Raw genomic sequence first — 16,048 nt, 5'->3', positions numbered from 1 at the left:
TGTGTTATTTTATGTTATTGTAATGCAAAATATTTCAGTTCTTTAGATACAAGTTATCTATAGGTTTTAATGCTCAAACAGTGAGGAAGTGTACACTTTCTAGGGCACTTGAAAGATTTGGAGGTGTATTGAGAGTAAAGACAGCAGCATTTATTCAGTGTTTAGACGTAACTACACACTTCAACACTGTTCAGACATTAGAGGATTTTCACTCACAGACCTGAAAAATCTCTGGAGTATCAACTCAAGAAAGATCTGGCAACCTCAGTCTAATTTTTATTCCTAATCTGATGTGAACCCCAGATAATCGTCCTGATCAGACGTGCGCTCTGACACCCTGAACACATAATCTGTATAAAAATAATGTATAAAAACACTGCTGTTCAAATCAAACCCTTACACTTTACATCAGAAACTGTGTTTTGTTTAAAGTGAAGAGTTTTTCAGTGTTAGTCAGTGTCGGTGTTAACGGAGCTGCAGCATCGAGCGAGTCGTCAATTTATTTACGTTTAAAAACACTGAACACAAACAGCAACGTGACAGAAAATGAATATAAATTTTATTATTTCCAAGTTTAAATGGTTTTAAAGGTGACTGTTGAGCCCTTTTAGGACATAATGCTGTTACTCACACATCAGACTAGGGCTGGGCGATAAAACTATAACGATATGTATCGCGATAGACATGTGATCGATATCAATAAAAAATCGTGTTCGATAAAAAGTTCGATTTTTTTATTCTTCGTCAGAAGAAAACAGAGGTTGCGAAGCGAGTTTGGTTGCATTAACAAAGCCACTCGCTCTCTGGTAGCCTAGCAACCTAGCTAACACTAACATGCTAACAGCCAATCACGTAACTGTATCAGGTTTGGTTGCGCCATATCGTTGTCTCGTGCTGGTCTGCTGGATTCCTCTTCAGTAACCGGCGACTGATAAGCAGAAAATGAGCCACAATGAGCGAGGAAAAGTCAGCTCGCCAGTACGGCAGTTTTTTGGATATTAAACCGTAGTCAGACCGTGTCGTCTGCAAATTATGCAAGACCGTCGTCCCGCAAAAAAGACCTAGTAATACCACAAACCTTAGTCGCGCTCACCCTTGGGAGCACAGCCGTATTCAACCAACAACATCCGTAGCTGCAACACCGCACAAGCAGCGTATATTACAGACGTATCCCAGTCTACCTCAGGTTTATTTCTCTTTACAAAACACTGCACATATTTTACACACTTTATTCACCAGAAGGTGAACAGCTAGTGAACTTCCTCACACTAAACTTGTACACTAAATTCTCAGGTTTCTCTGTTCATATTTAACACTTCACACTATTTTATTACACTTTATTAAACATTTCTTACATTTTCTGTCATTTCTCACCTTAAATGTTAAGAGATAATAGTTAAGTGTTCATTGTGACTTTAGACTCATGTTTACATTATAATTATTGGAGGTTTCCTGGTTAAAATCTAATAGATCTATGTATTATATAGATGTTTCTCGTGGTCCTTATTTTAAATAAAAAATATCAATAATTATCGATATCAACTGATATCGTGATACAGTTTTCAGCCGTATCGCCCAGCCCTACATCAGACTGTAAGATATATTTATGATTATATTAAAATATCTAAAATCTCTTGACTAAACTTTCACATGATGCAAGTTTTTAAATATTTATTTATTAAAATGATCAAAATTGTCTAAAGTCAATGTTTTATCTGCTTTCTGATCAGCTTTCCTTATCCTCATGTCAATCACAGCGTTTATTAAACACACACACACACACACACACACACACACACACGGTCCGATCTCTCGGCTCGGCAGTCGTCTATCTGTGTGTGACGATGGTGCGAGCGATCAGCTCCTTCATGATCTCATTGGTCCCGCCGTAGATGGGCTGCACGCGAGCGTCCACGAAAGCTCTGAGGACGAGAACGTGAGAAAAACACGTCAGAAACCAGCAGAGTAAAAGTGATCTGGGAGAAACGTCCAGACTGAAAACTACTGTAGAGCTCGGATTTCTAGATTAGACGCCCTCTGCTGTTCATCCAGTGAAAATTGGCTGATTGGTCTCACTCACCTGGCGATTGGATATTCCCACATGTAGCCCCACCCACCATGCAGCTGCAGACACTGAGTGGCCACTTTATTCTGTAACTCTGATGCCCTACAGAGAGAGAGAGAGAGAGAGAGAGAGAGAGAGAGAGAGAGAGAGAGAGAGAGAGAGAGAGAGAGTCAAAGAGTCATCATGGAAATTGCTCATACACAGTGTAAATAAAGTGGAGAGAGAGAGAGAGAGAGAGAGAGAGAGAGAGAGAGAGAGAGAGAGAGAGAGACCAGAGACAGAGACTGACCAGTATTTGGCCATAGAGGCCGTGCTGGAGTCCAGCTTCTTCTCACTGTGCAGCTGGAGGCAGTTATCAATAAAAGCTCGACCCACACAGATCTCCGTCTTCAGCTCAGCTAACCGGTGCTGAACTGTCTGGGGAGAGAGAGAGAGAGAGAGAGAGAGAGAGAGAGAGAGAGAGAGAGAGAGAGAGAGGGTGAGGGTGTGAGAGAGGGAGAGTCTATCTGTCTATCAGTAAAAATCTAATATGTTCTCAGGGAGTTTTTCACTCATTACACATAAATGTCATGTTGTTAAAGGTGCAAAATAAATACATTATGTTTTAAACCAAGAAACAACTAAAATCCCCCAAACCTCATTAATACCTGAGAGTTCAAGTGAGGAAGGAAAAGATTTGTAAAGTGAAGTGTGTACTCATTGGTGAAGTGTGTACTGACGTGAAGTGTGTACTGACGTGAAGTGTGTACTGATTGGTGAAGTGTGTACTGACGTGAAGTGTGTACTGACGTGAAGTGTGTACTGATTGGTGAAGTGTGTACTGACGTGAAGTGTGTACTGATTGGTGAAGTGTGTACTGATTGGTGAAGTGTGTACTGACGTGAAGTGTGTACTGACGTGAAGTGTGTACTGATTGGTGAAGTGTGTACTGACGTGAAGTGTGTATTGATTGGTGAAGTGTGTACTGACCTGAAGTGTGTACTGACGTGAAGTGTGTACTCATTGGTGAAGTGTGTACTGACGTGAAGTGTGTACTGACGTGAAGTGTGTACTGATTGGTGAAGTGTGTACTGACGTGAAGTGTGTACTGATGTGGAGTGTGTACTGACGTGAAGTGTGTACTGATGTGGAGTGTGTACTGACGTGAAGTGTGTACTGATGTGAAGTGTGTACTGACGTGGAGTGTGTACTGACATGGAGTGTGTACTGACATGGAGTGTGTACTGACGTGAAGTGTGTACTGATTGGTGAAGTGTGTACTGACGTGAAGTGTGTACTGACGTGAAGTGTGTACTGACGTGAAGTGTGTACTGACGTGAAGTGTGTACTGATTGGTGAAGTGTGTACTGACGTGAAGTGTGTACTGATGTGAAGTGTGTACTGATGTGGAGTGTGTACTGACGTGAAGTGTGTACTGATGTGAAGTGTGTACTGACGTGGAGTGTGTACTGACGTGGAGTGTGTACTGACGTGGAGTGTGTACTGATGTGGAGTGTGTACTGACGTGAAGTGTGTACTGATGTGAAGTGTGTACTGACGTGGAGTGTGTACTGACGTGGAGTGTGTACTGACGTGAAGTGTGTACTGATTGGTGAAATTCTCACCTGAAGGTCAGCTACGGTTTTTCCAAAGGCTTTCCTCTGAGTTACATAATCCCGAGTCTCCTCAAACATAAACTCACAGCTGGCCAGAGCCATGACTGCTATTATCAACCGCTCCTGAGGGGGGCCGGGGGGGGGGGGGGGGGGAGTGGGAGAGAGGGGGGAGAGGGAGGGGGTTACAGATAGGGGTATGAGTGTAAATGCTCACCATTTATTTACCTTGAATGTCTTTACATTACAGATATAAATCATGTAACAACACAATAAACATCATCTGAAGGAAAAAGGCAAAGTTAATTATAGCACATTTTACATACAATGGTAACTTCACATAAAAGAAAGTAAACTAATCATAAAACAATAATCACAACAATAAAATAAGAATTTAAAGCTTTTAAAATTATTTAAAAATGGACTTAAAATAAAATTAAAACAATTACAAAGAGGAACAGATTATAAACAGTGCATTCAGTTCTGACGTAGTGCACAAACTCGCTCAGAAGACACACAGCTGAACAGGAGTTATAGAGTCTAGGTTTAATGGGGCTGTTATTTAAAAAGACAAGGAAAATGTGAAAGAAAGAGGGCGAGAGAGGGAGAGGGGGAGAGGAGGGAGAGAGCGGGAGAGAGAGAGAGAGAGAGAGAGAGAGACAGACAGAAACAGAGAGAGAGAGAGAGAGAGAGAGAGAGAGAGAGAGAGAGAGAGAGAGAGAGAGAAGCTGCTCGTACCTGTGGCAGTTCATTCATGAGGTAGTAAAAACCTCTGTTCAGTTCTCCGAGTACAGAATCAGCTGGGAGACGAACATCCTCAAAAAACAACTCTGCTGTGTCCTACACACACACACACACACACACACACACACACACACACACACACACACATAGACACACACACACGCGCACACACCACACACACAGTATATATAAACACATACACTCGGCTATTGAGCTACCGGTGATAGAGTTTTATTGCGCGTGTGTGCGTGTGTGTGTGTGTGCGTGTGTGTGTGTGTGTGTGTGTGTACCTGTGCTTTCAGACCGATCTTCTCCAGTTTCCGTCCCTTGGTGAAGCCCTTGGTGCCGCTCTCCACCAGAAACAGACTTAGACCATGAGCTGCTGATTTCACCTCACGATTCGTTACAGCGACAACAATGACCAGGTCACTCATCCAGCCGTTAGTGATAAACACCTGGGGGGGGGGGGGGGGGGGGAACAGAGACAGAGAGAGAGACACAGAGGGAGAGAAACAGAGAGAGAGAGACAGAGACAGAGAGACAGAGATAAACAGAGAGAGAGAGATAAACAGAGAGAGAGAGAGAGAGATAAACAGAGAGAGAGAGAGAGATAAACAGAGAGAGAGAGAGAGAGAGAGAGAGAAACAGAGAGAGAGATTATGAAAATCACTCAGAGAGATCGTAATAACTTTTAATTATAAATGAATCCAAACATTACATTTACAGCATTTAGCAGACACCCTTATCCAGAGTGACTTACAACTGAGGGTTAAGGGCCTTGCTCATGGGCCCAGCAGTACAGTTTGGTGGACCTGGGGTTCGAACCCATGACCTTCCGATCAGTAGCCCAATACCTTAACCACTGAGCTACCACATCCTCTACATTATCGGTTGATGTAACAGAAAAGCATCTGATTAAACCTTATTTCCATTGAGGATCCAGTCAGTGCCGTCTCGCCGAGCGTACGTCTTCACTCCCTGAATATCACTGTGCACACACACACACACACACACACACACACACACACACACACACGCTGCAGTACCCATTTCCTTCTTGTATTTTAGTAAGATAACTAATATAAATATATACATTGGTGTGAAAAAGTGTTGGCCCCCTTCATGATTTTTTATTTTGTCACATTTTAACGTTTCAGATTTAAACAAATGTAAATATTAGTCAGGTTATAAAGCCATTTGTAAAGCTTTGGGACTGCAGTAAACCACAGTGAGAGCCGTTATACACAAATGGTGAAAACATGGAACAGTGGAGAACCTTCCCAGGAGTCGCCGACCTACCAAAATTAGCCCAAGAGCGCAGCGACGACTCATCCAAGATGTCACCAAAGACCCCAAGACAAGTCAAGTCACCTTTATTGTCATATACAACAACATCCAAAGAACTGCAGGCCTCACTTGAACATTTGGAAGGTGTGTGTCCCGTTACATCTGGTGTAAAAGTAACACCACATTTCAGAAACAGATCATCATGCCAACAGTAAAACATGGTGGTGGTAGTGTGATGGTCTGGGGCTGTTGTGCTGCTTCAGGACCTGGAAGACTTGCTGTGATAAATGGAACCATGAATCCTGCTGTCTACAAAAAATAGTGAAAGACAAAGTGCTGTCATCTGTTCGTGACCTCAAGCTGAAGTGAACTTGGGTTCTGCAGCAGGACAACGATCCAAAACACACCATCAAGTCCACCTCTGAATGGCTGAAGGAAAACTAAATGAAGACATTGGAGCGGCCGAGTCAAAGTCCTGACCTGAATCCGTTTGAGATGCTGTGGCAGGACCTTAAAGAGGTGGTTCATGCTCGACCAACCAGTTTAGGGGGCTAATATTTTTTCACACAGGGCCATGTAGGTATGGATTTTGTTTCCCCTTAATAGTAAAAAACATCTTTTAAAAACTGTATATTATGTTTACTTGTGTTATCTTTGACTAATATTTACATTTGTTTGATGATCTGAAACATTAAAGTGTGACAAACGTGCAAAAAATAAATAATCTGGAAGGGGGCCAACACTTTTTCACACCACTGTATATAGGAGTGTGATGATAGTTAGTGGGCGGAGCCTCACCTGCCCGCCCCCGGTTCACTCATGGCGATGGCGCTGATGCATTTCCCAGCAGCCATCTGGGGCAGGTAGCGCTCAATCTGAGCCTGTGAACCATAATGACTGATGTACGGCATCACGATCTCTGAATGCAGAGAAAAGCCAGGACCTGAACAGTTAGAGTACATCCTATACACACACACACACACACACACACACACACACACACACACACACACACACACACACACACACACACAATCATGACCGGTCTCTAATCAACTTAGATTAAAAAAAAAGAACACTTTCCTTGTTTTGTCATTATCTACTAAGAGAGAGAGACACAACAGACAGAGTTAGAGGTAGAGACAGTGAAACAGTAACACAGATACATACTGCTCCTCCCACATGATGGCAGCAGAGAGCAGGTCTCCTCCGATCCCACCATGTTCAGCAGGAGTGTAAATACCCAGCAGCCCCTGCAGTCCCGCCTTCTCCCACACCTCCCTACTCACCTCACCTGCTTTCTCCCACCTGTAAACGTACACACACACACACACACACACACACACACACACACACACACACAGCTAGCAACTAAAAGGTTCATAAAAAGGAGGTAATTTTTTTTGGTTTCAAAACCTTGTATGTGATTTGTAGTGATGTATAGGGTTTTTGCAGACCTGCATTACACAGTCACACGGTTACACAGTCACACGGTTACACAGTCACACGGTTACACAGTCACACGGTTACGCGGTTACACGGTCACGCGGTTAGACGGTCACGCGGTTAGACGGTCACGCGGTTAGACGGTCACGCGGTTAGACGGTCACACGGTAACACAGTCACACGGTTACACAGTCACACGGTAACACAGTCACATGTTTAGACAGTCACATGGTTACACAGTCACACGGTTACACAGTCGCACGGTAACACAGTCACATGGTAACAGTCACATGGTTACACAGTCGCACGGTTACACAGTCACACGGTTACACAATCACACGGTTACACAGTCACACGGTTACACAATCACACGGTTACACAGTCACACGGTTACACAGTCACACGGTTACACAGTCACACGGTTACACAGTTACACTGTTACACAGTTACAGTCACATCGTTACACAGTTACACAGTCAGTGTTACACAGTCAGTGTTACACAGTCAGTGTTACACAGTCAGTGTTACACAGTCAGTGTTACACAGTCAGTGTTACACAGCTACAACATTACACTCCTGTTACATTTTTCTCTGTTCCTCCATAAACATCCACCTTTAGACCCAGCATGTGACAGTAATGTGTCTCTGCACTCACTCCCTGTGATAAGGAACCACTTCCTCCTTAAAGAACCGCCGGACATTGTGTCTGAACAGGTCGTGTTCCTCGGAGAAAATCCTCCGTGCCCCGATGTCCATCAGCGTCTTGGCCATCGAGGTCTCAGGGCGAAAGGGGGCAGATCTGTCCTGCTGTGAGTGCTGCATTCTGGGGGGGAAAAAAACTTACTTAAAGAGTGCAACAAGCCTGGAAGGTGCCTGAAATCAGGGTAGGAGCTCAGATGAGATGTCAGACTCTTCTACATACTGAAATTTAAATACAGAAGCTCCTGTGCACCTTTTTTATTGTACGTACACTCGATTTTTTTGTTTTGATGTCAATCTTTGTTTTAATCATTATATGGGACAAAATTAATATACAGACAAAAGATGTTAGGTTTTTTTATGATGAAAATAAAATGGCCAAAAGCCACAATTTAATTTAATTTAAAAAGTTTCATATCTATAAATGTAAGTGATCTGAAAGGAAAGCAAACATTAGCCATTTTAAGCTGGAAACGAAAACATTAAAAGGTCTCACAAGCAGAAATCTATAAACACGACGGACTTTTACATGGCTGTTAATCTCTGTTTAATTAATTGTATTGTTTTGGGGGTTTTTTTTTACATTTTTGTATTTTATTTTTATTTCCTTTTATGTTATATTACTGTATAAGATTTGAATGCTATGCCATTGTACTTCTTTGTTATTTGTTATCATTTGTTATTCAGAAAAAAAAACAAAAAGAAAATTTAATAGCAAATAAAAAAAAAAAAGTCGATGGAAGGATTTTTATTTACACATCATCATCGTTTTTATCTGTGAGGAGAAAAGTTCTGTGTGAATTAGAGACCAAACCAGGATCATGGCAATAAAGACGACTTCAGAGAACTTGGTCAACTTTGTAATTACAATCGAGAGAAGCCTAAAATCACCCAGAAAACTGGCTCTATTACATTCGGGTGTAAAACTGTCTGGATCCCAAACACGTGTCAGTCAGGGCGACGGGATCAAGCAGTATGACGTCACAACTCACCGCACCACGTGACCTTGACCCGTCGTTTGTTAACACCCACAGTGATCTTTCCCCCAGTAACCAACTCTGTGTAGTTATTAATCCAGTGCAGTGTGTGAACGTGTTAGAATTAGAGCCAGGAATAAAACAGTGGTGTGTGTGTGTGTGTATAAGTGGAAGAGAAACGGTGTGTGTGTGTGTGTGTGTGTGTGTGTGTGTGTGTGTGTGTGTGTGTGTGTGTGTAGGACTGTGTGTAATAAAGTGCATTTTAAAGTCATTTCACCTGCAGAACAGCGGCGCTGGAGCTGATTTCAGCCTGCACATGAAACTGCTCACACATCTGGACATCATCATCTTCATCATCATCATCATCACAGATTACTAACTAAAGTGTAAATGTTAAATCTGTGTTATATGTAACTACCGAAGTGTGTGTAGCCTGCTGATCGAGTGTGCGCGCGAGCGCGTGTGTTCACGTGTCAAAATAAGAGCTCTGATTCCCCATAGTTAATAATTTTGTAATTATATATGCAAATATATTGTGGTCTTATGCAAATGTATTGTGGTTTTATGCAAATGTCTTGTCGTTTTATGTAAATACGTTGTGGTTTTATGCAAATATATTGTGGTTTTATGCAAATTAGAAACAAGTCAGAAACAAACAAACAAATTTCATTATTTACAATTAGACAATTGGACATGGTCTATAAAGAGTGACAGACCACTATTATGATTTATTCATTCATGTAATTAATTGTTTAAAAAATACCATAGTACATTTGTAGAAACAGAGCCGAAGGAAGTGTGTGTAACCATAGTAACGGTGCCACGCGCGCAGCGTAAGGTTCTTTGCTTAAAAAGTGTAAAACTGCTAAACACACACACACACACACACACACACACACACACACACACACACTAGTGAAATGAGCCTTGTCATGGACATGCTGGATGGGTCACTAAGTAAACTGTGTGTAAAACTGTGAAAACTGCAGTAAAGTCAAAAAAGACCAGCAAAGACACATTCAGACGTTTACTTACATTTTACACTTAATAATAAAAACATTTATTTAATCTACATTTCACATGGTGTAATATTTCAGCTCTTGGTGTCTCTTCCATTATAAACTACTTATTAATGTTAATAATATAAAAGAACAGAAAGTTTAGATAAAAAAACTCAGACATTAAATAAACAATCTGTAGAATAATAAGAAAAAATAGAATTTATGTTGATGCTTTTTTAAAATGTTCTAAAAGTCGTTTTCATCTGGATTCAGTTAAAGGAATGACAGAGTTTCTGCTTCTTTGTCTTTTCTGTAAGTGCAGAATTCTGCCACCAGGGGGCAGCACGAGCACATCGTGATCACCTCGTCCAGGTTCTATGGAAAACTCAATGACTTCTTAATAATAAAGAATAAAAAAACGATTATAAAACATAATTTGTATGTTACTGAAATTACACACCAAAACAGGGAGTTTGTGTGTATCTATGTGTGTATGTGTGTGAGTATGTGTGTGTGTGTGTGTGTGTGTGTGTGTGTGTGTGTGTGTGTGTGTGTGTGTGTGTGTGTGTGTGTGTGATATGTGTTTGTGTGTGTCATCTAGACGTTCATTAAGCTGCTGGATCTGATATTGACTCTATGTGTGACGCATGGCGTGTGTGTGTGATTAATGTGTGTGTGTGTGTGTGTGTGTGTGTGTGTGTGTGTGTGTGTGTGTGTGTGTGTGTGTGTGAGAGAGAGAGAGAGAGAGAGAGAGAGAGAGAGAGAGAGAGAGAGAGAGAGATGTAAGTGAAAAGTGACGTGACATACGGCTAAGTACGGTGACCCATACTCAGAATTTGTTCTTTGCATTTAACCCATCCAAAGTGCACACACACAACAGTGAACACACACCCGGAGCAGTGGGCAGCCATTTATGCTGCGGCGCCGGGGGAGCGGTTGGGGGTTCGGTGCCTTGCTCAAAGGCACCTCAGTCGTTGTATTGCCGGCCCGAGACTCGAACCCACAACCTTAGGGTTAGGGGTCATAACCATTAGACCACGACTTCCGTGTGTGTGTGTGTGTATGTGTGTGTGTGATCTAGATGTTCATTAAGCTGCTGGATCTGATAATGTCTGTATATGTGACGCATGGTGTGTGTGTGTGTGTGTGTGTGTGTGTGTGTGTGTGTGTGTGTGTGTGTGTGTGTGTGATGTGTGTGTGTCATCTGGACGTTCATCAAGCTGCTGGATCTGATATTGACGTGTGATGCATGGTGTGTGATGTGTGTGTGATTGGTGTGTGTGTGTGTGTGTGTGTGTGTGTGTGTGTGTGTGTGTGTGTGTGATGTGTGTGTGTGTGTGTGTGTGTGTGATGTGTGTGTGTGTGTGTGTGTGATGTGTGTGTGTGTGTGTGTGTGTGATGTGTGTGTGTGTGTGTGTGTGTGTGTGTGTGTGATTTGTGTGTGTGTGTGTGTGTGTTGTGTGTGTGTGTGTGTGTGTGTGTGATGTGTGTGTGTGTGTGTGTGTGTGTGTGTGTGTGTGTGTGTCATCTGGTCGTTCATCAAGCTGCTGGATCTGATATTGACTACGTGTGACGCATGGTGTGTGATGTGTGTGTGTGATTGGTGTGTGTGTGATGTGTGATGTGTGTGTGTGTGATGTGTGTGTGTGATGTGTGTGTGTGTGTGATGTGTGTCATCTGGACGTTCATCAAGCTGCTGGATCTGATATTGACTCTACGTGTGACGCATGGTGTGTGATGTGTGTGTGTGATTGGTGTGTGATTGGTGTGTGTGTGTGTGTGTGTGTGTGTGTGTGTGTGTGTGTGTGTGTGTGTGTGTGTGTGTGTGTGTGTGTGTGTGTGTGTGATGTGTGTCATCTGGACGTTCATCAAGCTGCTGGATCTGATATTGACTCTACGTGTGACGCAGGTCATGTCGGGTTGCCAGAGAATATAATTTTGTGCACACAGAGCAGGTTAATGTGGATGGCAGAGTGGATTAAATCAGGTTGCCAGAGTGGATTGTTTTGTGTTATCAGTAAAGAGGTCCAGATGAATTAGCTGAAAGTTGAGTCTGAGAGAATCTCATTCTTATATTTCACGTTAATTAGACTTTATTTACAGAATGTATCACAGTTATGAGTGTCTGTGCGCTATCACAGCGCCCCCTGCCTGCAGAGAGAGATCTTACACACTTAATGTTCCTACAGAGATAAAGGTCACACATCAGAGACCGATGTGGGCTTTTATTTATAAAGCTCTACTGTATGTTCTGTTTAAATCTGGCAACCCGCTGCACGTAGGCGGATATTGCGCACGAGCGCTCCGTTTACTCCCGTTATTCTGCTCCCAGTAAGAGCAGGTGCATCTCTCTCTCTCTCTCTCTCTCTCTCTCTCTCTCTCTCTCTCTCTCTCACACACACACACACACACACACACACACACGCGCGCGCGCGCGCAGGCTGATCCGCGCGCTGCTTTATAAACTGACCGTCGCGCGCTCCGCCATTACAGAAACGGGGGCACGAGGATGAGGATGATGGTGAGGATGATGAGGATGATGAAGACGGTGAGGATGAACACAGTGGCGGTTTTTCTATTCTTATCCATCACAACTGCACTTTTATACCAAACACAGGCCTTTCCTACAGCATCTGCACCCCAAGGTATAGCATTATTATTATTATTATTATTATTATTATTATTATTATTATTATTATTACTGTTGTTATTATTATTATTATCATCGTTGTTGTTTCATCGCATTGTAATATTATTTTTTATACTGCATACTTAACATTTTAAATATTGTTACCTCTTATTCTTCTTCTTATTATTATAAGTAGTCATTATTGTTGTTGTTGTTATTTATGTTTGTGTTTATTTTGTTTTAGTATTGAGCTTTAAAATCTTCAGGAATTTTAGATGTAACACAGTAGAAAGTTGATGATGTAGCAGTATGTGGTCAGTATGTGGTCTGTATGTAGCAGTATGTAGCAGTATGTGGTCAGTATGTGGTCTGTATGTGGTCTGTATGTGGTCTGTTTGAGGTCAGTATGTGGTCTGTATGTGGTCAGTATGAGGTCTGTATGTGGTCTGTATGTGGCAGTATGTGGTCTGTATGTAGCAGTATGTGGTCTGTATGTGGTCTGTTTGAGGTCTGTATGTGGTCTGTATGTGGTCAGTATGAGGTCTGTATGTGGTCAGTATGTGGTCTGTATGTGGTCTGTATGTAGCAGTATGTGGTCTGTATGTAGCAGTATGTGGTCTGTATGTGGTCTGTATGTGGTCAGTATGTGGTCTGTATGTGGTCTGTATGTGGTCAGTATGTGGTCAGTATGTGGTCAGTATGTGGTCAGTATGTGGTCTGTATGTGGTCTGTATGTGGTCAGTATGTGGTCAGTATGTGGTCTGTATGTGGTCAGTATGTGGTCAGTATGTGGTCTGTATGTGGTCAGTATGTGGTCAGTATGTGGTCAGTATGTGGTCTGTATGTGGTCAGTATGTGGTCAGTATGTGGTCTGTATGTGGTCAGTATGTGGTCTGTATGTAGCAGTATGTGGTCTGTATGTGGTCAGTATGTGGTCTGTATGTGGTCAGTATGTGGTCTGTATGTGGTCTGTATGTGGTCAGTATGTGGTCAGTATGTGGTCTGTATGTGGTCAGTATGCAGCAGTATGTGGTCAGTATGTGGTCTGTATGTAGCTGTATGTGGTCTGTATGTGGTCAGTATGTGGTCAGTATGTGGTCTGTATGTAGCAGTATGTGGTCTGTATGTGGTCTGTATGTGGTCTGTATGTAGCAGTATGTGGTCTGTATGTGGTCAGTATGTGGTCTGTATGTGGTCTGTATGTGGTCAGTATGTGGTCTGTATGTGGTCTGTATGTGGTCAGTATGCAGCAGTATGTGGTCAGTATGTGGTCAGTATGTAGCTGTATGTGGTCTGTATGAGGTCAGTATGTGGTCAGTATGTGGTCAGTATGTAGCTGTATGTGGTCTGTATGTGGTCAGTATGTAGCTGTATGTGGTCTGTATGTAGCTGTATGTGGTCTGTATGTGGTCTGTATGTGGTCTGTATGTGGTCAGTATGAGGTCTGTATGTGGTCTGTATGTGGTCTGTATGTGGTCAGTATGTGGTCAGTATGTGGTCAGTATGTGGTCAGTTCTGTTATTACTGACATTAAAAACTCAAACTCTCACAATCAAACCTTTATTAAGGACAAAAGAAAAGTTTAATGAATGACTTTAACCTGTTAAACAGTAAAAATGTTATAAATTATTTGACAAAACTGTTCCAAATGATATCTTTAATAAAATAAACATGAACATATGATTAATAAGAGTTTGTATAGATGACACGTGAATCTCTGGAACAGTTTGTGAAGCAGTTTAAACGTCACATCGGTGTTTCTCCGGCTCTGAACTACAGACGAAGGATTTTTTCTTTATTCCTGAGAACTGAGTGAATTTTTACAAAACAAATATGAAGTGTTGTGTGTCACGTTGTGTGTGTCACGTTGTGTGTGTGTTTTGTGTGTGTGGCTAGCGCACTATTTCCATGGTGGTTGAATGGTTTAGCCTGTAATCAGATTACTCTCAAGCTCCTGGCACTGAAGCTGCAGGTCCGATAACCGCGATGACTCAGACCCCAGATCCAGAATTAAACTCAGAAGATTCACACAGACAATAAATAAAGCACGGCTCAGATTATTTCCCCTCAGTGCTGGACTCATATAACACACAGACATGTAGAAAAGTAAGCAGAAATAAATCGCTTGGGTTTTCACGTGTGTGTGTCTGTGTGTGTGTGTGTGTGTGTGTGTGTTCACATCCTAATGCAGATAAAGCCGAGTATGACAGGCAGCTAACAGAGGAGAGACCACTACAGCAGCAGGTACCATTCATGTGTGTGTGAGAGAGTTTGTGGATGTGGGTGTGAGTGTGAGTGTGAGTGGGTGTGAGTATGGGTGTGAGTGTGTATGTGTGTGTGTGTGTGTGTGTGAGTGTGTATGTGAGTGTGAGTGTGTTTGTGTGTGTGTGTGTGTGTGTGAGTGTGTATGTGAGTGTGTGTGAGTATGGGTGTGAGTGTGTATGTGTGTGTGTGTGTGAATGTGTGTGTGTGTGTGTGTGTGTGAGTGTGTATGTGAGTGTGTGTATGTGAGTGTGAGTGTGTGTGTGTGTGTGTGTATGTGAGTGTGAGTGTGTGTGAGTATGGGTGTGAGTGTGTATGTGTGTGTGTGTGAATGTGTGTGTGTGTGTATGTGAGTGTGTGTATGTGAGTGTGTGTGTGTGTGTGTGTGTGAGAGAGAGTGAGAGTGTGTGTGTGAGTGTGTATGTGAGTGTGCGTGTGAGTGTGTATGTGAGTGAGAGTGTGTGTGAGTATGGGTGTGCGTGTGTATGTGTGTGCGTGTGAATGTGTGTGTGTGAGTGTGTATGTGAGTGTGTGTATGTGAGTGTGTGTGTGTGTGTGTGTGTGTGTGTGTGTGTGTGTGTGTGTGAGAGTGAGAGTGAGAGTGTGTGTGTGTGTGTGTGTGTGTGTGTGTGTGTGTGTGTGTGTGTGTGAGAGAGTGAGAGAGAGTGTGTGTGTGTGTGTGTGTGAGAGAGTGAGAGAGAGTTTGTGTGTGTGTGTGTGTTTTAACCTATAATATTTCAGAAGATAAACCCTATCGTGCTGTAGCTGTTTTATCCTTCAGTATTTCTTTCTCACATTAAATTGATTTTAATGGATTATTATTATTATTATTATTATTATTATTATTATTATTATTATTATTATTATTATTATTATTATTATTATCATGACTAATAATAATAGTAGTATTGTGGTTGTTGTTGTTTATTAATGTATAAATCGTGTTTAATCTGATTTTCCTGATTTATTTTGTGTTTATTTTCTTTTCTGTACAGATTGCAGAAGTGGACAGTGAGAGTAAGTCAGTGATGATAAACTCCTGATGTTCACGTCTCACTGATCAGATCAGAAATCTTCAGCTCTATTTATCTGTCACTTCAATTTCAGAGCCGAAGCCCACGCAGACGTCTGAGTTGCGTCCAGACGACGATGACATCACGCTCCTGAAGTCTCTGGCCGAGAAGTCGCGAGAGCTGAACAATGAAACTCCAAAATCAGACTCCAGGGACAACGATGGCGATTCCACTAAGAACAGGAGGCTAGCAGACGACTACGACACCACCAAGAACGGCATCGACAACAAATACAGAGGTAACGTCTGAAACAACATGAAAGTCAAATACCAA

General features: G+C 42.2%; 2 protein-coding genes across 2 annotated transcripts in view; one reads left to right on the top strand and one right to left on the bottom strand.

The window, feature by feature from the left end:
• Positions 1-537: 537 nt before the first annotated feature.
• On the bottom strand, positions 538-9,285 carry acadl (acyl-CoA dehydrogenase long chain). The gene is made up of 11 exons (XM_047822657.1): positions 9,088-9,285; positions 7,790-7,957; positions 6,859-6,996; positions 6,487-6,651; positions 5,323-5,389; positions 4,692-4,856; positions 4,396-4,497; positions 3,670-3,783; positions 2,355-2,482; positions 2,081-2,167; positions 538-1,922 (listed from the first exon to the last, which is right to left on the bottom strand). The coding sequence occupies exons 1-11, from the start codon at positions 9,174-9,176 to the stop codon at positions 1,829-1,831; spliced, it is 1,317 nt and encodes a 438-aa protein (XP_047678613.1). The 5' UTR covers positions 9,177-9,285; the 3' UTR covers positions 538-1,828.
• Positions 9,286-12,192: 2,907 nt separating this feature from the next.
• The window catches only part of scg3 (secretogranin III), a 16,012-nt gene continuing 12,156 nt past the window's right edge, over positions 12,193-16,048 (top strand). Inside the window, exons 1-4 of the mRNA XM_047822006.1 lie at positions 12,193-12,456; positions 14,632-14,684; positions 15,698-15,719; positions 15,810-16,013. Of these exons, the coding sequence (XP_047677962.1) occupies positions 12,321-12,456; positions 14,632-14,684; positions 15,698-15,719; positions 15,810-16,013 (415 nt within the window). The 5' untranslated portion in view covers positions 12,193-12,320. The remainder of the gene's footprint in view (positions 12,457-14,631; positions 14,685-15,697; positions 15,720-15,809; positions 16,014-16,048) is intronic.

Source organism: Tachysurus fulvidraco, chromosome 13 (genome assembly GCF_022655615.1).
Source record: "Tachysurus fulvidraco isolate hzauxx_2018 chromosome 13, HZAU_PFXX_2.0, whole genome shotgun sequence".
Lineage (NCBI taxonomy): Eukaryota > Metazoa > Chordata > Actinopteri > Siluriformes > Bagridae > Tachysurus > Tachysurus fulvidraco.
Note: the sequence above shows the minus strand (reverse complement) of the source record. Positions and strands in the feature narration are given on the sequence as shown.

Bases quoted from the DNA above. Each gene is read 5' to 3' on its own strand.
- acadl (XM_047822657.1), bottom strand. From the start codon at position 9,176: ATGATGATGATGATGAAGATGATGATGTCCAGATGTGTGAGCAGTTTC. The intron at 7,958-9,087 runs GTGAAATGACTT...TTTCCCCCCCAG, and splicing joins CCAGCGCCGCTGTTCTGCAG to AATGCAGCACTCACAGCAGG. The intron at 2,483-3,669 runs GTGAGAATTTCA...CTCTCTCCCCAG, and splicing joins AAACCGTAGCTGACCTTCAG to ACAGTTCAGCACCGGTTAGC.